Source organism: Pongo pygmaeus, chromosome 1, assembly GCF_028885625.2.
Source record: "Pongo pygmaeus isolate AG05252 chromosome 1, NHGRI_mPonPyg2-v2.0_pri, whole genome shotgun sequence".
NCBI lineage: Eukaryota > Metazoa > Chordata > Mammalia > Primates > Hominidae > Pongo > Pongo pygmaeus.
Genome location: NC_072373.2, coordinates 21,152,698 through 21,175,453, shown reverse-complemented (window position 1 = coordinate 21,175,453; position 22,756 = coordinate 21,152,698). Strand labels below are relative to the sequence as shown.

At 62.6% G+C, this 22,756-nt stretch overlaps 1 protein-coding gene and 2 long non-coding RNA genes across 4 annotated transcripts in view; 1 reads left to right on the top strand and 2 right to left on the bottom strand.

Annotated features, from left to right (window-relative positions):
* Positions 1–22,756, top strand: part of OBSCN (obscurin, cytoskeletal calmodulin and titin-interacting RhoGEF) — a 173,910-nt gene that overhangs the window by 150,777 nt on the left and 377 nt on the right. For both annotated transcript variants that reach the window (XM_063671646.1, XM_054467038.2), the window contains exons 91-115: positions 6,249–6,428; positions 9,250–9,346; positions 9,704–9,828; positions 10,370–10,482; positions 10,696–10,864; positions 11,104–11,185; positions 11,271–11,471; positions 12,179–12,239; positions 12,641–12,718; positions 13,028–13,200; positions 13,441–13,467; positions 14,242–14,394; positions 14,493–14,538; positions 14,977–15,054; positions 15,322–17,377; positions 18,172–18,252; positions 18,559–18,669; positions 18,830–18,997; positions 19,946–20,068; positions 20,252–20,422; positions 21,038–21,119; positions 21,296–21,535; positions 21,734–21,957; positions 22,177–22,252; positions 22,552–22,701. In XM_063671646.1, the coding sequence (XP_063527716.1) occupies positions 6,249–6,428; positions 9,250–9,346; positions 9,704–9,828; positions 10,370–10,482; positions 10,696–10,864; positions 11,104–11,185; positions 11,271–11,471; positions 12,179–12,239; positions 12,641–12,718; positions 13,028–13,200; positions 13,441–13,467; positions 14,242–14,394; positions 14,493–14,538; positions 14,977–15,054; positions 15,322–17,377; positions 18,172–18,252; positions 18,559–18,669; positions 18,830–18,997; positions 19,946–20,068; positions 20,252–20,422; positions 21,038–21,119; positions 21,296–21,535; positions 21,734–21,957; positions 22,177–22,252; positions 22,552–22,701 (5,065 nt within the window). The remainder of the gene's footprint in view (positions 1–6,248; positions 6,429–9,249; positions 9,347–9,703; positions 9,829–10,369; positions 10,483–10,695; positions 10,865–11,103; positions 11,186–11,270; positions 11,472–12,178; positions 12,240–12,640; positions 12,719–13,027; positions 13,201–13,440; positions 13,468–14,241; positions 14,395–14,492; positions 14,539–14,976; positions 15,055–15,321; positions 17,378–18,171; positions 18,253–18,558; positions 18,670–18,829; positions 18,998–19,945; positions 20,069–20,251; positions 20,423–21,037; positions 21,120–21,295; positions 21,536–21,733; positions 21,958–22,176; positions 22,253–22,551; positions 22,702–22,756) is intronic.
* On the bottom strand, positions 4,705–13,032 carry LOC134740301 (uncharacterized). Its single transcript, XR_010127673.1, has 3 exons — positions 12,095–13,032; positions 6,602–11,158; positions 4,705–4,832 (listed from the first exon to the last, which is right to left on the bottom strand). It is a non-coding gene; the product is annotated as an uncharacterized LOC134740301 (long non-coding RNA).
* LOC134740302 (uncharacterized) lies at positions 14,964–22,660 on the bottom strand. The gene is made up of 4 exons (XR_010127674.1): positions 20,614–22,660; positions 17,434–19,340; positions 16,563–17,313; positions 14,964–15,069 (listed from the first exon to the last, which is right to left on the bottom strand). It is a non-coding gene; the product is annotated as an uncharacterized LOC134740302 (long non-coding RNA).

Here is a 22,756-nt window from a genome sequence, read left to right as displayed (position 1 = left end):
GGCCTCAGTACACTCCGTGGTCCCACTGTTTCAGCAGAGTAGACTTATTCCACACACTTCACAGTGGTTCATCCAGGGGTTCATCAGGAGCTAGGCCTGAGAGCTGCTTTCCTCAGTGGGCCAGAGACAGAATTCTAATCCTCAGCACCCTGGGATTTACGACAGTGTTGTCCAACAGAACTTTCTGTGGTAATAGAAATGTTCTATATTGGCCAGGCGCAGTGGCGCAGGCCTGTAATCCCAGCACTTTGGGAGGCCAAGGCGGGTAGATCACCTGAGGTCAGGAGTTCGAGACCAGCCTGGCCAACATGGTGAAACCCCATCTCTACTAAAAACACAAAAATCAGCCAGGTGTGGTGGCGGGCCCCTGTAATCCCAGCCACTCCGGAGGCTGAGGCAGGAGAATTGCTTGAACCCGGGAGGCAGAGGTTGCAGTGAGCCAGGATTATGCCACTGCACTCCAGCCTGGGTAATAGAGCAAGCTCTGTCTCGAAAAAAACAAAAAGAAATGTCTATATCTCCCCTGCCCACCACAGTAGCCACTAGCCACTTGCGTCTGTTGAAGCATCTGGAATGTTGTCCAGTGTGATTGAAGGACAAATTTTAAATTTTAATTTTTTTCATTTGAATTTAATTTACATAGTGCACTCATAGTGGACAGCACAGCCTTAGGGCCTTTAGAGGTCCCCAAGCCCGATTTTCACATTTGGAAGATGGGGAAACTGAAGTTCAGGGAAGAGAGGAGGTTAGCTCTGGGTGGCTAATGACTGGAAGTCAGTGGATATTCCAGTTCCCCAGTGCCACGCCCACCGTCCCTTTCTTCATCCTTCAGTGCCTCAAGGATTTAGGAAAATCACACATGCTGCTGCTGATGAGGTAACACAAGAGGACCAGAACTGGGTGAACCCATAAACGTAGGGTTGGTTTTGACCCGAATAATCTGAGAGGACTTCCAATAGAAGGTGTGTGCAGGCGGGAGTGATGGAAGAGCTTGCAAAAGCCAGGAGGCAAGAAAGACTGTGGTTTCCTAAGGCCAGATGGCTGAGAAGCTCCAGGATGGGAAAACTCTTAGTTCTCAAGGGGCCTTCAGTTGGCCATATTATGGGAAAATCCCATTGCCAGACATTTGTTGAGATCCTGGGTTAACCCTTCCTTGGCTTTCTCCCTCCTCCCCTAAAGCAAGTTGCTCCTATGATGCCACCCCACAATAGATGGGGCTGCCTGGGTGCTGGTGAGCACCCCACTCCTGGAGGTATGCAACGGTGCCAGAGCCTCACATAGATTAGGTCTACATTTTGTTCCTTTGGGAGCACTATTATTATCTACATTTTATGGGTAAGAAAATGGAGGAGCAGAGATGGAGCCAGAATGCCCCACTGGCAAAGCTTCAGAGGTGACTCATGCCTAAGGAAGGGAGGACCAGGTGATTTACAAGCATACAAGTCCAGTCTGTTCCAGGCTTAGGAAGGTGGCAACCCTCACTCTGCAAAGAATAATTTACCCACTCAGCTTGAGGAATGGAGGGAGCCAACTGCATAGGCATAGCGCTGAACCCAAGGGTGGACCACACAGGGAGAGGCACTGGGGAGGGGGTAGACCTGAGAAGGAAACAGGGCTTGGCGACAGACCCCATATGCTGTGCGTGCAGTCTCAGTACAGGATGCCCATGTGTCCTTGTGGGGGTGGCAGTGAGTCCAGCATTTGGGGGATATTTAGGAGTCCCCATCCACCTGTTGGGATGCACTCAACTTACCACCCTGCATCAGCAGATCAGGCAACATGAGGTGAGCAGATGGGATCAGGCAACATGAGGTGAGCAGATGGGTTCAGGCCTAGGCTCTCAGCAACAAGCCTACTGCCCTAGAGCCTGGGTGTGAGGCAGGAAATCAGGCCTGTGGGCACAAGTGGGCCACATCTCTGAGCCTCAGCTTCCCCATTGGTTAAGTGGAATATGTCACTCCCTCCTTAATAGCTGAGGGTTGGAGGAGGCAGGACCTGTCATTGCTGTGCACCCCAAGGGGTGGCCACACATCTCTGGGCTCATCCCTGGGAGCAACTGCTTCCAGATGGAACCCTGAGTTAGACGAAAGCAAAACTAAAAGAGAGAGAGAGACAGTACCTTGGACAAAGCAGACAGCTGGCAGTAGCTCACTTGGTGACAACTTTGTCACCTCATACATGCCACATCCCTTGTCTTGAGCCTGGGGGAAGTGCAGGGCTGAGGGCAAAATGAGTAACAGGCAGGGAACTGGTATGTGTTGTGTGTTACTCAGCACGTTCTGCTTCCCTACCTGTTAACTCAGTTTGCTGTCAGTGCTCAGCAAGGTCAGGGGCACCGGGCACCAGAGGAGGACCTGAGCTGACTGCTGTGCTTCTCCCTCTTGGCCCCAGGCAGATTTTGAGCCTCTTTGGCCCTCTCTGTCCCCTATAAAGTGGGATCAGACCCTCTCCCAGGTTACTGCAGAGTCAGACAAGAGAGCTTGCAAAGTTCCCGGCCAGTGCCCCATGCACAGCCACATACAGCAGACCTTGCATTCTGCCTCCGTCACTCCTCCCCAATCCCATTTTGGGAGATGGAGCCAGGCAGGAGGAGGGGCTTGTCAATGACGTCACATGGCTCATCATGGCCAAGCCAAGTCTGGGGCCACGTATCCAGCCAGGTTTCTCCCTTGGCCTGCCTAAAGCCTTTCTGGGCCTCACACTTTCAGACCCAAAGGCCAGGAGAACAGGTCTGAGCTCGGCCCCCACCCCACCCCCGCGGCATAAGCTGTCCAGCCCGTCCCTGGCTGAAGATTTTCAGGGTGTGCAGGCCCTGCCCTCTGAGAGTTGGCCACGCACCATCCCCCATGATACAAAGCACAAAGCCTGCTGGTGGGATGGACCTGGAGGGGAGACTGGCACCGGGGCCACTGCAATCAGGATGTGACCCAGTTTTTGGAGGTGCTTGCCTATGCAGTGCGGCATGGGCCTCCCCACGTACCTCACCTCGTGTTTTCAGATCTGCACACCAGAGACTAAGGTTGGCCACATGGGACCTTGTGCTTTGTTTCTTTGGTTCTGTGGCAGGGGGTGGGGGACTCTGCAGGTTGGGCTCACATGCATGTGTAAGAGTTCTTTGTGCAGTCTCACCGCTCGCTTGCTGGTACAATAACCTGAGCTCTCACGCTGCCCTGGCCATCCTGGGCTCTGTGCCCATCTTTTCTCGGGCCCTCTCCTCCCTCCCCCAGAGAAGAGACCATCACTACTGTGGTGAAGAGCCCACGTGGCCAACGACGGTCCCCCAGCAAGTCCCCCTCCCGCTCACCTTCCCGCGGCTCTGCCAGCCCGCTGAGGCCAGGCCTACTGGCCCCCAACCTGCTGTACCTGCCAGGGGCTGGCCAGCCCCGCAGGCCCGAGGCAGAACCAGGCCAGAAGCCCGTGGTGCCCACGCTGTATGTGACGGAGGCCGAGGCCCACTCTCCAGCTCTGCCCGGACTCTCGGGGCCCCAGCCCAAGTGGGTGGAGGTGGAGGAGACCATTGAAGTCCGGGTGAAGAAGATGGGCCCGCAGGGTGTGTCACCCACCACAGAGGTGCCCAGGAGCTCATCGGGGCATCTCTTCACGCTGTCCGGTGCGACCCCCGGAGGGGACCCCAATTCCAACAACTCCAACAACAAGCTGCTGGCCCAGGAGGCCTGGGCCCAGGGCACAGCCATGGTCAGCGTCAGAGAGCCCCTTGTCTTCCGTGTGGATGCCAGAGGCAGTGTGGACCGGGCTGCTTCTGGCATGGGCAGCCTGGAGCTGGGGGAGACCGGTGTCACCCTGGAGGAGGAGTGCACTGTGGAGGAGGCGGGAGAGGAAGAGGGGGAAGACGGAGACGCCTTCATGACGGAGGAGTCCCAGGACACACACAGCCTTGGGGATCGTGACCCCAAGATCCTCACGCACAACGGCCGCATGCTGACACTGGCTGACCTGGAAGATTACGTGCCTGGGGAAGGGGAGACCTTCCGCTGTGGTGGCCCTGGGCCCGGCGCCCCTGATGACCCTCCCTGCGAGGTCTCGGTGATCCAGAGAGAGATCAGGGAGCCCACGGTGGGGCAGCCTGTGCTGCTTAGCGTGGGGCATGCACTGGGTCCCCGAGGCCCTCTCGGCCTCTTTAGGCCTGAGCCCCATGGGGCATCGCCACTGGGACCCCAGGTCCGTAGCCTTGAGGGCACCTCCTTCCTCTTGCGGGAGGCCCCGGCTCGGCCTGTGGGCAGTGCTCCCTGGACGCAGTCTTTCTGCACCCGCATCCGGCGTTCTGCGGACAGTGGCCAGAGCAGCTTCACCACAGAGCTTTCCACCCAGACCGTCAACTTTGGGACAGTGGGGGAGACGGTCACCCTTCACATCTGCCCAGACAGGGATGGGGATGAGGCGGCACAGCCCTGATGCTGCTGCTGTGGTGGCTTGGGGCAGCAGGGAGAAAGGAGTGTCCTTGAGGCCTAGAACGCTGCCCGGCCTCAGCAGCAGCCCCTGGGAGCCTCCTGAAGGCCTCCCTGTCCCTGGCCATGGGTCCTTCTTACCTCACTCAACTTCAGCCAGGAGGACTGGGTGGTGCTTGCAATGTTGGAATGACCAGCTCAAAGACCTCAGCTCTGGGCTGTTTCCTGTCAGCATGTCAGGAGCCTCGGGACTGTAGATGAAGGATGTGGCCTTGGGCATCTGTCCTGTTCCCACATGGGCCTGGTCCATCCCTCCTGGCCCCAGCCACAGCTGCCAGGCCTGGCATGGCCTTGCCTCTCCTGCAGTCTTGGTGACTGAGACCCTTGGGTGGTGCTTTCCAGCTCTGCAGGCCCTCCTGGCCTTCTCTGTAGGGTGAACAGAGGGTGTGTGTGTGGGCAGCAGCCCGTCTCTCAGCAAGAATAAAGCAGCTTCTTGCGCACCTCTCTGATTCTCCTTGCTTCTCCACTGGGCAGCCCTGGGTCCCCTCCACCTGCAGCCCTCAGGGGAGCCCCTACCCTCATCTGCCCTTGACTGTGAGGTCCCCTGGCAGGCCACTGCCTGTGGAATCCCGGCCCACCCTGGGGTCCCTGAGTGGACCTGTGGCAGCTGGTTCCCATCATGGAGGGGCCACTCCCAGAGGCACATGGCATGGCCAGAACAGCCAATCGTGCTCCTTCCTGGCATGCAGGGTGCCAGGCAGGCCTTCCCCAGCCCTGGGCAGCTGGGACTGTTGTCATGGCAGACGTGGGGATGTGGTGACCCCATCGGGCTCAGGATCTCAGCATCAGGGGTCAACTTCATTGTCTCTGGCCGGACGATCCCAGCACCATTAGAGGAAAACCCGAAGCCCCCCAGCCCCGAGGCTGGCCCAGGGGTCCTGCTGACTGCCTCGGAGTGAGGAGGGTGGAGAGGAGGGTGCCCTGGCAGTGTAGAGAGCAGCCTGGGTCTCCTCTCCAGGCTGGCGACTGGGGATGCAGCAGGGGCCCTCAGCAAGGGCTTGAAGACACAAACAAGGCGGGAGGGTTGGGGCAGGTGACCTGCTGGACCCGAGTGTGAGGTGCCTGGCTGATGGCCAGGTGGACGGGGAGGCTGCTGAGGGGGAGCTGCCAGTGGGGACGGTGCCCAGCAGGGCTCTGCAGGAGTCTCTTGCAGCCAGCAAGGGGCCAGGTGGGGCGGCCGGGGCCAGGTGGGGCGGCCGGGGCCAGGGTTGCAGGCGGAGGGGAGGGCAGATTTGGGTCACAGGTGGAGGAGAGAAAGACGCCCAACAGGTGGGTGCAGGCAGGGGCTGCCCTGGGAGGGAGGGCCCATCCCCAGGGAGGGGTCCATGGTCACGGCCACCTGGACACCCACTGAACCCAAGCTTCCTCTGGTTTTTGCCTTGGCACCAGGCTGTGCCCAGGTTTGAGGAGAGGCCAGCCCTGGTGGGGGGTTGCGATCAGTGGCAGAGCCAGGGCCTGGGGTGGGTATCCAGGCCTGGCTGCTCCCTGGAGGTGGCGACACTCTCCCGAAGGTTCCCAGGGAGGACGAGCCTGAGCTCGCAGGGGGTCTAGGAGGAGGAAGTGCCTGCCTGCAGCATGGGTCTGTGGTTTTTTCCTTTCTGTGTCCCAGGCCTCCACCTCCAGGCAGCCTCCTGAGGGGAGTGGGTGGGGAGCAGCCCAGTGTCGGCCCACCTAGGCAGTCTCTGAGGAGGGGGACGGGGTTCCTGGAGACCCCTCCACAGGCTGCAGCTATCCCAGACCCCTGGGCCTCACCCCCTGTGCACTCATTTGCCCCTTCTACAGACACCACCCTGGAGAGAGCAGACCAGGAGATCACATCCATCCTGAAGAGACTGCTGGGCCCCAAGGCGCCAGGCCCCTCCACAGGGGACCTCACTGGCCCCGACCCCTGCCCCGGGGGGGCACCTGCACTCCAGGAAACTGGCTCCCAGCCCCCAGTCACCGGAACTTTGGAGGCACCTGGTGAGGCCCAGATGCATGCTGATCTGATCACAAAGACCCCCAGGGATTGACCCCAACCCTGGCTGTGCAACATGAGGGGTGCCCATCCCATGGGCATTAACTGGCTGGGCCCCAGTGACCCCGATTTGGAATCTCAGTGGCTCCATGCACTGGGGATCCTGGGCAAAGCCTACCTCTTGCTTGGCCTCAGTTTCCCCATCTGAATCTGGCACAGAATGGGTTCTGGAAGATTCCTCCTGCTCTGAATCTGTTCTAGGAGCCAGAGGCTTCCCATGCTTGGCCTGTGATGGCCAATTCAGGTGCCCTGTGCTCCTCAGTGGACAGGGAGGAGGGGGAGCAGGGGGTGAGAAAGGAGAGGAGGAGAGAGAGGAGAAGTAAGAGGGAAAGGAGGAGGGGGGTAGAGGGGGAAGAAGACAGAGGAGGAGGAGGAGGTGGAGGAGGGAGGGGCAGAAGCAGCCGGTACCCCAGACAGACCAGACCAAACTGGCTGTTACAAGAGCCAGCTCTGTGGGTCACTCAAGCCCTTTCCCCCAGGTGTTATGATCACCTAAGCCCCTTCCCCCAGGTGTTGGGGGGTCTCCTGTTATGAAGCACTTTAACGGCTTCTTCTTTTTTTGTCTTTGGAACGGGGTCTCACTCTGTCACCTAGGCTGGAGTGCAGTGTGCAGGGATGCGACCACAGCTCACTACAGCCTCAACCTCCTGGGTTTAAGCGATTCTCTCACCTCAGCCTCCCAAGTAGCTGGGACTACAGGTGCATGGCACCATGCCCGGCCTTTTTATTTTTGGGTAGAAATGGGGTATTGCTGTGTTGCCCAGGCTGCTCTCAAACTCCTGGGCTCAAGCCATTCTCCTACCTCAGCTTCCCAAAGTGCTGGGATTACAGGTGTGAGCCTGGCCACCAACCTGCTCGAGCCCTGGCCTCGCTCCAGCCCAGTCCTCAGGTCCCCGATCAAGGACCTTTTCCTAAAGGGACAGATGGTGCATCTGGGGAAACTGAGGCCTGGGTTGGGGGAATCTCATCCCAGGCCCTGCTGCTCACCACAGGTGGATGGGGGGCCTGGAGTCAGGCGTCCAGAGAGCCATGAGGACGGGGCTGGAGCGAGGCCAGAGCTGGGGCAGGATGGCAGCCAGGCTCCTCCCCTGCCCTGTCCAGCGTCCTCTGCATCCTGCTTGTGTGGGCTTCTCAGGTCCATGCCCTTCTCCTTCTCCTTGTTTGGCCCAGAGCCTGCCTTGGTTATCTTCACACAAAGGACCATCACGGCCTTGCGTCCTGTGTGCCTACCCACTGTGGTCACCCCACCCAATCTTGCAGGGCCTTCCCTGATGCACCCTCCCCAGCCACCCCTACCTGGTCCCATCACTTTGGAGAAAGGCCGTCAGGCTGGAGCCAAGCAGGATGAGACCTCCAGGGCACAGTGCCCCTCCCCAAGGACTGCACGGGACAGGCCCCCACCATGGTCTCACGCTTAATTCCCTGAACGCATGCTCCAACCAGCGTTTCCAACAGTCCCACAGTCCCTGTGCTGCTTCTGTGGCCTCCCGCAGGGCCAGGGGGCATAGGGTTTGGGGCAAGCAGGCCACCTTCCCCCATGAGATGAGAGGGCCAGCCCCTCGGGTCTGCTTTCCCACAACAGGCACGGAAGCCCCCAGGCCTTCAATGAGCTCAGGTTCCTCCCTCTAGCTGCCTGGGCACCCTGGGGCCACCTAGGGCCAACGGGCATCCCTCTAAGCCCCACCTTGGTGTTGCTCCGTGCGCCTATCACGGGGCTGGCTGGGCGCAGGGCCTGGCCCAGGAGAAGAGGCACAGCATCCCTGTCACCCTGGGAAGTGGTCTCTTCTCATTCTTCTGGCCTATCACCCTTCCCCCTGCAGTGATTGAGGGCTGGTGTCTGCAAGGGAAGGACAGGTCGAGGCTGGGGCGGGGGTCTGGGAGGACTGGCCCTGGCCCTCACTCTCACTCTGCCTCGTGGGTGGAGTGCACCCCACCACATCCAATGGGCTGTGTGCCAGGGCCACAGTGGCTGAGCAGACAAGCCTGCCCCAGGTGCTGCTTGGCCCGTCCTGGGCAGATCGCGGGCTCCTTCACAGGCCTGACGCTCGTTCACTCTGTCCGATGCCTCTGCAGAGTGGGCATGGGTTGGCCTGCTGTGGCCATGACCCCACCCGCCCTGCCTGTGACGGGCACCCGTCCCACTCGTCCACCTGCTTGAAGCTCACGTGTACCCGACTCCTACAGCCACCTGCCCTGCCTGCATTGCCTGTGCTGCCAGCCGGGGCTGTCCTGAGCCCCACTCCTCTACCCAGTCTGTCCTGCGTCTCTCCTGTCCTCTCCATGCAGCTGGGTGGAACGGGGTCAAGGGCCCTACCTGTGACCTCTGGGCAGCCCCATGGGGTGATGCCCTGGCCCTCTGGATTCTGCCCATTACTTGCATGCTAGGAACTGTTGAATGCTCCTGGCATGCACGGTGCTGAGACAGAGCTGCCTGTCCTGTCTGGCTGTCAGGGAGTGTTCTAGAGGGCAAAGGCCACTGCATCCAGTTGTCAGCCTGGCGGGTGGGCAGGGGAGCCTCGGGGCTGGTGGCGCCAAGCTGGATATGGAGGGTGCTTGGCATCTGGGCTCTGCAGGGTGGCTAACTGCACATGCTTGAGCTGTGGGCTGGGGACTGGGTTTGGGGCCCAGGGCCTTGCCAGGATCTCACCCATGGCCCAGGGCCCCTGGAGCCCAAAGCTCTGCCTGGGCTTGCCTAGCGTGGGAACATGGGGACCTGCTGCGGGTACCACCTGGGCTCCATCTTATGAGGCCCTCGTCTCCCAGCAGCCGTGCCCCCGAGGGTGCCACAGCCCCTCCTCCACGAAGGCCCAGAGCAGGAGCCGGAAGCCATTGCCAGAGCCCAGGAATGGACTGTGCCCATTCGGTAACCTCCCCAGACTGTTGGGTCCTGCAGTGGGGGCCAACCCCCAGGGGACATCCCAGGGCAGACAGGGCAGGGCACGAGTTACTGCGGTGGCCTCACAGCCCTCACTCCACTCCTTGCCAGCAGCCACCCCGGGCAGGGCAGGGCGGGGAGGAGAGGCCACTCTTGGGATGAGAGGTGTTGGGGGGCCCCCTCCATACTAAGAGCTGGGCCCCCGTCTGTACATCTCATCCCAGAGAGGCTTTGCTGCAGCCTCTTCGAGTAGTGGTGAGCAGGGATCCACTATCTCATCTGGAGGCCTGGCTGCTCAGAACGTGTGGGGGCCCGGCAGAGCCTCACCCCACTTCCTAACCCCAGGATGGAGGGTGCAGCCTGGCCCGGGGCAGGCACAGGGGAGCTGCTCTGGGACGTCCACAGCCACGTGGTCACGGAGACCACGCAGAGGACCTACACATACCAGGCCATCGACAAGCACACCGCACGTACGGGATTGGGCCCAGCCGGGTTATGAGTGTGATCCCCACGTCCCTTGCTCAGGGCTGGGGGGCATTTGCACATCTGCAAAGGCCACCCAGCCTGTCCCAGCCCTGCCCCAGCCTGGGACCCCCACAGTCTACTCACCATGTCCCCTCAGAGGGGCCAGAACCCTCCACTGGGGAGAGGCAAGTGGCGGTGAGCTTGGTGTCCATAGGACCCTGTCCCTGAGAGCGGCAGCCGAGTTAGTGAGCTCCACTGGCCCCCACCAACTCCTCCTGATCACCTGGCCAGCTGAGGTCAGAGTGGGAGAGGCAGTAGTTCCACTGAAGGAGCACCCCTAACTGTCAGAAGCCTGGGCGGTCAGGATGGGGTGCTGTTGCTTGGGCTGCGGGGGGCGTTCAGTTGCCTACAGTGTATCTTAGGGTCTCACCAACCACCCAGGCATGGTGGGCTGTGGCTGGCACCCAGGCATGGTGGGCTGTGGCTGGCACCCAGGGTTGTGTGGCTGGGGAGGTGGTCTCCACGGTTCCCTCCCTGCCCTCCCAGGGCCCCCATCCATGCAGGTAACCATCGAGGATGTGCAGGTACAGACAGGCGGAACGGCCCAATTCGAGGCTATCATTGAGGGTGACCCACAGCCCTCGGTGACCTGGTACAAGGTAGGCGTGCGGGTCCAGGTGGGTGAGATTCAGGGATGGCCCCAGGAGCTGGGGGGCCCATGGGAGGTGGGTACAGTCCACATCGTGCACTTGCCCCACATCCCCCCCAGACTGGACACACAGCAGGTGTCGGAAGCACTGCACAGTGAAGGGTGGGGTGATGGGGTCCCCCAGAGTGGGCTGATAGCAGCCCTGCCGGTCCTGTGCCTCCAGGACAGCATCCAGCTGGTGGACAGCACCCGGCTTAGCCAACAGCAAGAAGGCACCACATACTCCCTGGTGCTGAGGCATGTGGCCTCGAAGGATGCCGGCGTTTACACCTGCCTGGCCCAAAATGCTGGTGGCCAGGTGCTCTGCAAGGCAGAGCTGTTGGTGCTTGGGGGTGAGTTGGTCGACCCCTCCTGGGCCCCAGGCTCTGCAGCCGGGCTGGCCGGGTACAGGTCTTGGCTCCATGGGGCAACCTCTCTTCCCATGGTGGTACCTGGGTGGGTGTGGTACCTGGGTGGGTGTGGTTCCATAGTCTTGGGTCCACGGAGCAGCTCCCGTCAACACCACAGCATTGGGTTCTATGGGGATCACGCTGGTCACCTTTGCCCATACCAGCCGCTTCCCACTCCTCAGGGGACAATGAGCCGGACTCAGAGAAGCAAAGCCCCCGGAGGAAGCTGCACTCCTTCTATGAGGTCAAGGAGGAGATTGGGAGGTAGCACCCAGCCCCCTTTCCCCTGGACTGCCAGATGGCTCCTTTCCCCAGGCCACCTGGGCTCGCCTCACTCCCTTCTTCCTAGGGGCGTGTTTGGCTTCGTGAAAAGAGTGCAGCACAAAGGAAACAAGATCTTCTGCGCTGCCAAGTTCATCCCCCTACGGAGCAGAACTCGGGCCCAGGCATACAGGGAGCGAGACATCCTGGCCGCGCTGAGCCACCCGCTGGTCACGGGGCTGCTGGACCAGTTTGAGACCCGCAAGACCCTCATCCTCATCCTGGAGCTGTATCCTGCCCTCAGCCCCTGAGACGGCTTGAGGAGGGGCAGGCAGGGCCAGGCTGGGGCTCAGAGGAGCCATGTGCACGGTGTCCCCTGCCTGGCTGGGTGGTGGCGATAGCCACCCAGCCAGGAATTTGGGTGGGGAGTCTTCTGTTCCACGGGGCAGTGACTGGAGTCCCCCGGGGGTACTGGTGGCTAGCTGGCCTTGATGACCTGATGCCCTCAGCAGGGATGGCGGGGGTCCGCTCCCACTCTGTAGATGGCCTCTTAGAGAGAAAGGAGCTGCCTGGCCCTGCTACTCTGGGGCTCACCCCGCCACCCACGTGGCCTTGTCTTGGGGGTCTCCTCTGGTGCTCTTGACAGGGCGTCAGCTGGATACATGCCCCCCTGCCCAAAGTCGGTGTCCTCTTTGCAGGGAGAGGGTGCTGGATGGGCTCTGTACAGAGGGGACAGGATGCCCCCTCCCACCGTGCCACTGCAGTGAGTGGCCTCGGTCCCCAGGGTCAGCCTGCAGCCCCTCCCTCTCCTCAGGGCTGGGTGCCATCTGGGGTTCAGAGGGGTCCCCGCTCCACCCTCCTCAACCCTGAGCATCACCCCCTGCTGCCCCGAGATCACATGTGCCCACAGACCTGGCTGCCTCATTGTGAGTGTGGGTTTCTGGGGGCAGGCAGGTTTCAGCCTCCCAAGCCTGCTTTTCCTTGATGGGATCCCAGGTGCTCGTCCGAGGAGCTGCTGGACCGCTTGTTCAGGAAGGGCGTGGTGACGGAGGCCGAGGTGACTGGGCCACCGCCTGCCACTGCCCCAGCCATGCACCCTGCCCCAGCCCCCACTCAGACATCGGATCCCTGCAGATACAGTCCCAGCCACAGCTCTCTCTAGCTCAGGGGCCTCTGGGGCTCCCCAGGGCCTCCAGGCCGTGTTGACCCCCTGTCGGGCTCTACACAGCCTGCCACCCCGCCTCACCTGGCCAGCGGACCAGCCCTGCCTGCCCCTCCCCCACTGAGGTTCACAAGTCCATCTTATCCTCCCCACCTTTGAGGGATCTCCTGGCTTAGGGGCACACAGGGCCCAGGAGGGCTTTGCATATCAGCTGCTGAAGCCAGGAGGAGGCTGGGCTTGAAGTGCAGAGGGAGGCTGGGGCTGGGCTCCCCCCTGAACAGCAGCCCTTGCCGCAGGTCAAGGTCTACATCCAGCAGCTGGTGGAGGGGCTGCACTACCTGCACAGCCATGGCGTTCTCCACCTGGACATAAAGGTTCGTATGTCCTCACCCCTGCACCCCAAAGCCTGGGGCCTGCAGGCCAGGTGGGGCAGGCCCACCACTCCCAGCCTCACTGAGAGGACTTGCTTGCCTCCAGGGACAGGGAGCTCACCACCTCCAGGCAGCCCTTTCAGGTGGGGCGTGGCTCTGGTGGAGCAGAGGCTGTCCCCAAATGGCTGCGCCGGGTGCTCCCCACTGCCCCACCCTGCCCCTGGGCCTCTGGGTGTCCCCACCAGGCCCATCAGCCCCAGGAGTCACCCCCTTAGGGCACGGCTCTCACCCACTCCCAACTCTCCCCAACAGCCCTCTAACATCCTGATGGTGCATCCTGCCCGGGAAAACATTAAAATCTGCGACTTCGGCTTTGCCCAGAACATCACCCCAGCAGAGCTGCAGTTCAGCCAGTACGGGTCCCCTGAGTTCGTCTCCCCTGAGATCATCCAGCAGAACCCTGTGAGCGAGGCCTCCGACATCTGGTGAGTGGGTGGCTGGGCCAACGGGTCTGGGTCTGCAACTTCTCCGGGAAGCCAGTTCCCACAGATGGCTGGGTCCTCTCCTCTGCCCCGGGGAGGCAGCAGGCAGCCTACTGGTCAGCCAAGGGGTCCTCCCTGAACCTGTCTCCTCCTGCAGCCCTGGGTTCCCCCTTCCCTGTGTGTGTGCCTCTTACCTGAGGGCCAGGCCTGGGGTGACGCACAGTGTGTGGTTTTGTCTTGCAGGGCCATGGGTGTCATCTCCTACCTCAGGTGAGCAGAGCCCTGCCCCATCAGCTGCCTCCTCCAAAGATGACCTGAGACCCCTCCCTTGTAGGCCCACCAAGGGCATGTGCACTGCTGGCTGCTCCCCAGATCAGAAACCCGAGACCCAAGGGGCTACTATCTTGGGAACAGGCGGTCAGCCAACCCTGATAAGAGGTTCCTGCCCGGAGCGTCTCACAAACACCCTGTCATCAGAGGGCTGTGCTAGGTCACGAGGCAGCCAAACCACTGCCCTGCAAGACTGGGGGCTGTCCAGCAGCCACTCATAATAGCCACTGTTGCCCTGAGGATGATGGTGGTATAGACTGAGCCTGGACCTCCTCAGCAGGCTGATCCTTGATTCCTAACTCAGGCTGATCTTGATCCCTGCCCCAGACTAAGCCTGGATCCCCATTTCAGACTAAGGCTGGTGCCACCCAGGCTGATTCTAGATGCCTGCCCCAGCCTGAGCCTGGATCCCCATCTCAGACTAAGGCTGGTGCCTACTTCGGCTGACCCTACATCCCTGCCCCAGCCTGAGTCTGGATCCCTACCTTAGACTAAGGCTGGTGCCCACTCAAGCGGACCCTAGATCTCTTCTGCTACTTGAGCCCAGATACTCACCCCAGGCTCAGTCTGGGTCCCTGTTCCAAGCTGAGCCTGGATCTCACTGGGCAAATCAGAGAAACTTGCTGGGATTCTCAGAGCTATATGGGAGTGGGACTAAGAGCCCATCTGCAGTCAGGGCCTCATCTGAGGGCTGGACCCTCCCTCTGCCTTCAGCCTGACCTGCTCATCCCCATTTGCCGGCGAGAGTGACCGTGCCACCCTCCTGAACATCCTGGAGGGGCGTGTGTCATGGAGCAGCCCCATGGCTGCCCATCTCAGCGAAGATGCCAAAGACTTCATCAAGGCTACGCTGCAGAAAGCCCCTCAGTGAGTGCACCCCCAGGCTTCTCCTGCCCGGGGCCAGTCAGCCCTGCCCCAGGGGCAGCTGAACACCTGGCCCCTCCTGAGCCTTCCTCTCCCTGCAGGGCCCGGCCTAGTGCGGCCCAGTGCCTCTCCCATCCCTGGTTCCTGGTGAGTATCAGGGTCAGCCCCACACTATGCAGGGGGAGCCTGAGGCCAACAGGGGCAGGGCCTCTGGGCAACAGGGCGTGTGAGCACAGAACTGTGGCTGTGGCCCGGCCTCTGCCCAGCTCAGAGGACATTTGTCCCTGTGCATTAGTGAGAGGGCTGTGGGAACCTCAGGCTGGAACCACATTTCAGTGCCCCAGCCCCCCAACCCCTAGGAGGCAGGGAGAACTGCAAGGAGCTCAGGGACAGGGGATCACTGTCACCTCTGACCTCTGGCCTTTGCCATCTGCCCCACCTGGACATCCTGGATGAGGGCTGTGGTGTCCTGGATCCAGGGAATCCCAGGGCTGGGGCTGCCCAGAAGGGCTTCCATCATGGGAGGGGCCCCTATCAGGGCACCATGGTCTCCCTGCCATGTGGCTGCCCACCTCGGTCTCCCAGAAATCCATGCCTGCGGAGGAGGCCCACTTCATCAACACCAAGCAGCTCAAGTTCCTCCTGGCCCGAAGTCGCTGGCAGGTGAGCCGTCACCATCTGAGTAGGGACCAGTGAAGGGGAAACTTAGGCCCCACAGGGCCAGCTGCACACCTAGGAGTGCAGGGACGTGGGGCTGGGCTCCTTTGAGCATGCTGAAAGGAGACGGGAGTCATCTGCTGGGCACAGCGGGGGTGGGTGCACACAGTCCCATGGGGCAGGAGGGTGGAATGACTGCACCCTGGGGGCAGAGGACCCCAGAGCTCCTGGGTCTCCTCACCTGATGCCTGCTGCCCCCCCATGCGGTTCCAGCGTTCCCTGATGAGCTACAAGTCCATCCTGGTGATGCGCTCCATCCCTGAGCTGCTGCGGGGCCCGCCCGACAGCCCCTCCCTCGGCGTGGCCCGGCACCTCTGCAGGGACACTGGTGGCTCCTCCAGTTCCTCCTCCTCCTCTGACAACGAGCTCGCCCCATTCGCCCGGGCTAAGTCACTGCCACCCTCCCCGGTGACACACTCGCCACTGCTGCACCCCCGGGGCTTCCTGCGGCCCTCGGCCAGCCTGCCTGAGGAGGCTGAGGCCAGTGAGCGCTCCACCGAGGCCCCAGCTCTGCCTGCATCTCCCGAGGGTGCCGGGCCACCGGCCGCCCAGGGCTGCGTGCCCCGGCACAGCGTCATCCGCAGCCTCTTCTACCAGCAGGCGGGTGAGAGCCCTGAGCGCGGGGCCCTGGCCCCGGGGAGCAGGCGGCACCCGGCCCGGCGGCGGCACCTGCTGAAGGGCGGGTACATTGCTGGGGCGCTGCCTGGCCTGCGCGAGCCACTGATGGAGCACCGCGTGCTGGAGGAGGAGGCCGCCACGGAGGAGCAGACCACCCTCCTGGCCAAAGCCCCCTCCTTCGAGACCGCCCTCCGGCTGCCTGCCTCTGGCACCCACTCGGCCCCTGGCCGCAGCCGCTCCCTGGAACATGACCCTCCGAGCACCCCCCGCCCTTCCCCGGAGGCCTGCTGTGAGGCACAGCGACTGCCTTCAGCCCCCTCTAGGGGGGCCCCTATCAGGGACATGGGGCACCCTCAGGGCTCCAAGCAGCTCCCATCCACTGGTGGCCACCCAGGCACTGCTCAGCCAGAGAGGCCATCCCCGGACAGCCCTTGGGGGCAGCCAGCCCCTTTCTCCCACCCCAAGCAGGGTTCTGCCCCCCAGGAGGGCTGCAGCCCCCACCCAGCAGTTGCCCCATGCCTTCCTGGTTCCTTCCCTCCAGGATCTTGCAAAGAGGCCCCCTTAGTACCCTCGAGCCCCTTCTTGGGCCAGCCCCAGGCACCCCCTGCCCCTGCCAAAGCTAGCCCCCCACTAGACTCTAAGATGGGGCCTGGAGACATCTCTCTTCCTGGGAGGCCAAAACCCGGCCCCTGCAGTTCCCCAGGGTCAGCCTCCCAGGCAAGCTCTTCCCAAGTGAGCAGGGTGGGCTCCTCCCAGGTGGGCACAGAGCCTGGTCCCTCCCTGGACGCTGAGGGCTGGTCCCAGGAGGCTGAGGATCTGTCCGACTCCACACCCACCTTGCAGCGGCCTCAGGAACAGGCGACCATGCGGAAGTTCTCCCTGGGGTGTCGCGGGGGCTACGCAGGCGTGGCTGGCTATGGCACCTTTGCCTTTGGTGGAGATGCGGGGGGCATGCTGGGGCAGGGGCCCATGTGGGCCAGGATAGCCTGGGCTGTGTCCCAGTCGGAGGAGGAGGAGCAGGAGGAGGCCAGGGCTGAGTCCCAGTCGGAGGAGCAGCAGGAGGCAGCCAGGGCTGAGAGCCCGCTGCCCCAGGTCAGTGCAAGGCCTGTGCCTGAGGTCGGCAGGGCTCCCTCCAGGACCTCTCCAGAGCCCACCCCGTGGGAGGACGTCGGGCAAGTCTCCCTGGTGCCGATCCAGGACCTGTCAGGTGATGCAGAGGCGGCCGACACAATATCCCTGGACATTTCCGAGGTGGACCCCGCCTACCTCAACCTCTCAGACTTGTACGATATCAAGTACCTCCCATTTGAGTTTATGATCTTCAGGAAAGTCCCCAAGCCTGCTCAGCTAGAGCCGCCCTCCCCCATGGCTGAGGAGGAGCTGGCCGAGTTCCCGGAGCCCATGTGGCCCTGGCCAGGTGAACTGGGCCCCCACGCAGGCCTGGAGATCACAGAGGAGCCAGAGGACGTGGATGCGCTGCTGGCGGAGGCTGCTGTGGGCAGGAAGCGCAAGTGGTCCTCGCCGTCACGCAGTCTCTTCCACTTCCCTGGGAGGCACCTGCCACTGGACGAGCCCGCAGAGCTGGGGCTGCGTGAGAGAGTGAAGGCCTCTGTGGAGCACATCTCCCGGATCCTGAAGGGCAGGCCGGAAGGTGAACCCCCACCCCACCCCAGGCATCCTGCACGTCCAGGGGCCCCCATTCTGTACCTAAGGTTACTGCACTCCAGGTGATGGCAGGAGGCTCCCAGGGGCCCCCCGCCGGTGTCCAGGTGCTGCCCACATCTCCTGTCCCTGCCTCAGGCCTCTGAATCTCGGGGTCACCTCTCCAGCCCTGGGACCTAACATAGCTGTGGAGGTCTGGGGAGGCTGTAGGTGGTACGCCCCTGGGGAAAGCATTTGAAGGGGCCAGAGTCTTCCTGAACCATAATCCTCCCTGACCCCAGAGTCCTCCCGACAGGCCCCAGACCCTTCCTGACCCCAGACACCCCAACGCTGCACTCTCCTAACCCCAGATCCTGCCTGACTGCAGACCCTCCTAACCCCAGATCCTCCTGAGTCCTCCTTGACCCCATAGTCCTCTCTGATCCCAGACCCTCCCCAACTCCATACCCTACCCAACCCCAGACCCTCCTGACCTCAGGCCCTCCCTGATCCCAAAACCCAGACCCCAAAACCCTTCACAACCCCACAGTTCTCCCTGACCACATAGACCTCCCTGGCCCTGGACCCTCCTGACCCCGTGCCTGGAGGTGGGAAGGGTGCCTGGTCTTCATGTTTCCTCTGTCCTCTGTGGCCTGGAAGTCTGGGGAGTGGGCAGCGGGCCGGCCGACCCCAATTTCTTCCTGTCCCAGCTGCTCGGGGTCCTTGCAGCCACAGGCAGCTGGTGCTACCCAGAGGGGCCGGGCCTCCTGACCACGACCTTCATTGGCCCCCTTCCTCCTGCAGGTCTGGAGAAGGAGGGGCCCCCCAGGAAGAAGCCAGGCCTTGCTTCCTTCCGGCTCTCAGGTCTGAAGAGCTGGGACCGAGGTGAGCAGGCCCAACACAGAGACCAGGCCCCACTGCCTCTCAGGGTCCCACCAGTGTGGCCAGACCGGTGGGGAGCAAGCTTGCACTCACAGGGGTGCGGGAACAGATGAGGGGTCCTGGTGGGTGTGGTTAACTGAGCAGTCTTGGAGGACTTCCTGGAGGAGGTGGTGGTGGTGCAGATGGGCCAGGCTGGGGAGTTGGGGCTGGTGGGGCAGGGCTTCTCCTGGTGTCCCCACTGCAGGGTCCAGGCCATGCTCTGGGGCCTGGAGGTCACCCCTGAAGGCTGACCTCACCCTCCCTCCTCAGCGCCGACATTCCTAAGGGAGCTCTCAGATGAGACTGTGGTCCTGGGCCAGTCAGTGACGCTGGCCTGCCAGGTGTCAGCCCAGCCAGCTGCCCAGGCCACCTGGAGCAAAGGTAAGAAGCTGTCCCAGGGGCTGGGGGCTAGGTGAAATCGGGTGAGTGGCCATCCTGTGAGCTGGCCCCACAGGATGCCTCGCTGTCCGGAGGGAAACTGAGGCCCAGGGAGAGGTGTGAGGCCTGGCTGTGGCATGAGGCTTGCTTTGTCCTTTTGCAGACGGAGCCCCCCTGGAGAGCAGCAGCCGTGTCCTCATCTCTGCCACCCTCAAGAACTTCCAGCTTCTGACCATCCTGGTGGTGGCGGCTGAGGACCTGGGTGTGTACACCTGCAGCGTGAGCAATGCGCTGGGGACAGCGACCACCACGGGCGTCCTCCGGAAGGCAGGTGCGTGGGCCACACTGGGGGTCCCGCCAGGCCAGGGAGGCTGGGCTGGGGCTGCTGGGAAGCCTCATCCTGCGTGGAATGCTTCCGGGCCCGTGCATTGGCTGCTGAGGCATCTGCTCCCTGACCCTGAGCAGCCCACATCCCTATGGGGCCAGACACCACACACGGCCAGGGCTGCAGGAGGCCTGAGAAGGTCAACACAGAGTTCTGACCGTCCGGGCTGCCCTGGGTTGGCAGGAGGCCCTGAGCTGGTCCCAGCAGAAACAACCAGCCTCGGGAAGGATGGCCGGACGCAGCTGCTGACATCACAGGGCTTGGAAGGAAGCCTGTTCATCCACGCTCCCTGCCAGGGAGAAAGCCCATCCCATTGGCCACTTGCCGGGAGAACTGAGTTTCTCAGGCGCGTGACCCATTGCACCATCTTCCCACGTTCCTTCCGTGCCCATCCCTCCAGCCCATGCAGGAGTGGGCTGCTTCCCGTTCCATACCTCAATCAAAGTCGAGTTACAAGCACAACACAGTTCCCTGGGGCGTGTTTCTGAGGTGGTCTGGATGGGGGCTACAGGCCTAGCTCTGGGACCCCTGGCCCAATGCCCAGAGTGGGCTGGCCTGCTTGAACCTGTGCAGGACAACCCAGTGAAGCCCAGCAGCCCCACCAGGGCCCCTCTGACCAGAGCCTGGGCCCCTGCACAGGGTTCTGGTCACACCCAGGTGAATGGGCCAGCCCAGGAGTGGGGTCTGGCAGGGCAGACACCTCCCCAGCCCCTCGCCAGGAGAGGCCCCTCCTACCAGTCCTCATTGTGACTGGACCCTGAATGAACAGGACCAGGGAGAGTGGGCTCCAGAGCCCTGGTAGCTGCTAGGGTGAGGCAGGCGCCAGCCAGATATTGGCCCCTGGAGGCTGGGTGCCCACCCTGGAGTCACTGACCATTGGGCAGTGCCTTGCAGAGCGCCCCTCATCCTCGCCATGCCCGGATATCGGGGAGGTGTACGCGGATGGGGTGCTGCTGGTCTGGAAGCCCGTGGAATCCTACGGCCCTGTGACCTACATTGTGCAGTGCAGCCTAGAAGGTATGAGGTGGCCCCTGCGCCCGAGGCTCCGGCCACCCCTCCCGGGGGCCATGTCGAGGGGCCCTTGGGGACATGCCTGGCCTGCTCTGTTCCCATGGGTGGCCTCAGGGAAGGGTTTCTCCACCCCCACTGTCGTGGTGTGCGGAGGCCTCAGTGGCCCCTCACATGCTCCTGTGTGGCCAGGTGGCAGCTGGACCACACTGGCCTCCGACATCTTTGACTGCTGCTACCTGACCAGCAAGCTCTCCCGGGGCGGCACCTACACCTTCCGCACGGCATGTGTCAGCAAGGCAGGAATGGGCCCCTACAGCAGCCCCTCGGAGCAAGTCCTCCTGGGAGGGCCCAGCCACCTGGGTGAGCCACACCACACTCGGGGCTTGGAGGGTGGGAACAGCAGCTAGAAGACTGCACAGATTATGCTCCCTCCTGTGCAGGGTCTCCATAGCTGTCCACTTCCTTCTGGGGGGACAGCTGCTCCTGGGCTTGGCATTTGAGGCCTACATACTTTAGGGGCCACCTCACCCCCAGGCCCCCCCTTCACTCACCTACACTCCCATACACTTGTTGACGAGCACACAAGTCCATTCTGCTTCATGCTGAGTGTTGGTAGTGAGAGTTGGTTGTGACTGGCCTGTGCTGCCTCTAGCTTTGGTGGACGAATGCTGGGGTTGATTAGTAATGTCTGCCCTGGGCTCAAGAGAGGAAGAGCGGGCATGATTGCTATGGGTGGTCCATTCTCAAATGCCCCTGCAGCCCTCACACACACCCTCACTCAGGTTGCCTCTCACTGCTTGCTGTACCCACTCCCCGTCCCCATACCCCCAGAACCTGAGGAACAAGAGGTGGGAGTGCGTAGCTCAAAGCCCCAGTTGTCAGGGTGCCTGGGAAGGGGTGATGGGAGAGGTGGGGAGAGCTGGGGCTGTGGGGATGCCCTCTTCACCCCCTTATCACCCGCTCCTCCTCCCACAGCCTCAGAGGAGGAGAACCAGGGGCGGTCAGCCCAACCTCTGCCCAGCACAAAGACCTTCGCATTCCAGACACAGATCCGGAGGTGCAGTGGCCTCGGGGGCTGCAGGCGGGTGGGGCCAGGGCCTGGACCCCCCTTGCTGGCCACCCATGCCCCCACACCCACCTTCTCGCTGAACTGGGCTCCTGCTGCTCTGAGTGTAGGGAATTGGGGAATAGGAGGGGACCACTCACCAGCCTGACCGCTGTCCCCTTGAGCAGGGGCCGCTTCAGTGTGGTGCGGCAGTGCTGGGAGAAGGCCAGCGGGCGGGCACTGGCCGCCAAGATCATCCCTTACCGCCCCAAGGACAAGACAGCAGTGCTGCGCGAATACGAGGCCCTCAAGGGCCTGCACCACCCGCACCTGGCCCAGCTGCACGCAGCCTACCTCAGCCCCCGGCACCTGGTGCTCATCTTGGAGCTGTGCTCTGGGCCTGAGCTGCTCCCCTGCCTGGCCGAGAGGTGAGGGTGGCCTGGGGTGGTGTGGTTGAGCTGATGGACGGACTGATGGACTTATGGACGCAGGCCTCTGGCGTGGGGATGGAGGACCAGGCCCCTCTGCACAGCCAGTGCCCCCTCCCAGTCCACAGGGAGTAGTCTCAGCCCTGGCCCTGGTGGCCCCCACCCCGGAGCCTGGGCTGAGCAGCTTCTGCCCCCCAGGGCCTCCTACTCAGAATCCGAGGTGAAGGACTACCTGTGGCAGATGCTGAGCGCCACCCAGTACCTGCATACCCAGCACATCCTGCACCTGGACCTGAGGTCCGAGAACATGATCATCACCGAATACAACCTGCTCAAGGTCGTGGACCTGGGCAATGCACAGAGCCTCAGCCAGGAGAAGGTGCTGCCCTCAGAGAAGTTCAAGGACTACCTAGAGACCATGGGTACGTGTGTGGACAGTTGGGGGGACCTCACCTGGGGTGAGAGGCAGGAAGAAGCCCCCTCTCCTCCAGTGCTGTCCCGTCTCCCAGCTCCACTGCCACCCACTCAGCCGCACACCTGGCCCACACACCTGTGCCCCCACCTATCCCACCTGGGATCACTCACTCATGCCCACGACCTGTGTCCCTCCACCTGAGCCCAACCACATGTGCCCCTCCCAGCTCCAGAGCTCCTGGAGGGCCAGGGGGCTGTTCCACAGACAGACATCTGGGCCATCGGTGTGACAGCCTTCATCATGTGAGTCCTCCAACCTTTCTGGGGGTTGCTAGGTGGGCGGGGTAGTCTCCCCCCTCCACCCGAGGGTGACCTCAGGGCCTCTGCACCCCCGTCCACCCGAGGGTGACCTCACAGCCCCTGCAACCCGATACCCGAAGGTGACCTCACGGCCCCTGCACCCCCGTCCACCCGAGGGTGACCTCACGGCTCCTGCACCGGCCACCCGAGGGTGACCTCAGTGCTCCTGCATCCCCTCCCCCTCTGCCCTGGTCTACCCAAGGAGGGTGACCTCAGGGCCCGTGCACCCGCCACCTGCGCAGGCTGAGCGCCGAGTACCCGGTGAGCAGCGAGGGTGCACGCGACCTGCAGAGAGGACTGCGCAAGGGGCTGGTCCAGCTGAGCCGCTGCTACGCGGGGCTGTCCGGAGGCGCCGTGGCCTTCCTACGCAGCACTCTGTGCGCCCAGCCCTGGTAAGGCGCGCCCCTCTCCTCCTCCTCCTCCCCACACCCTCCTCCTTCCGTCCCG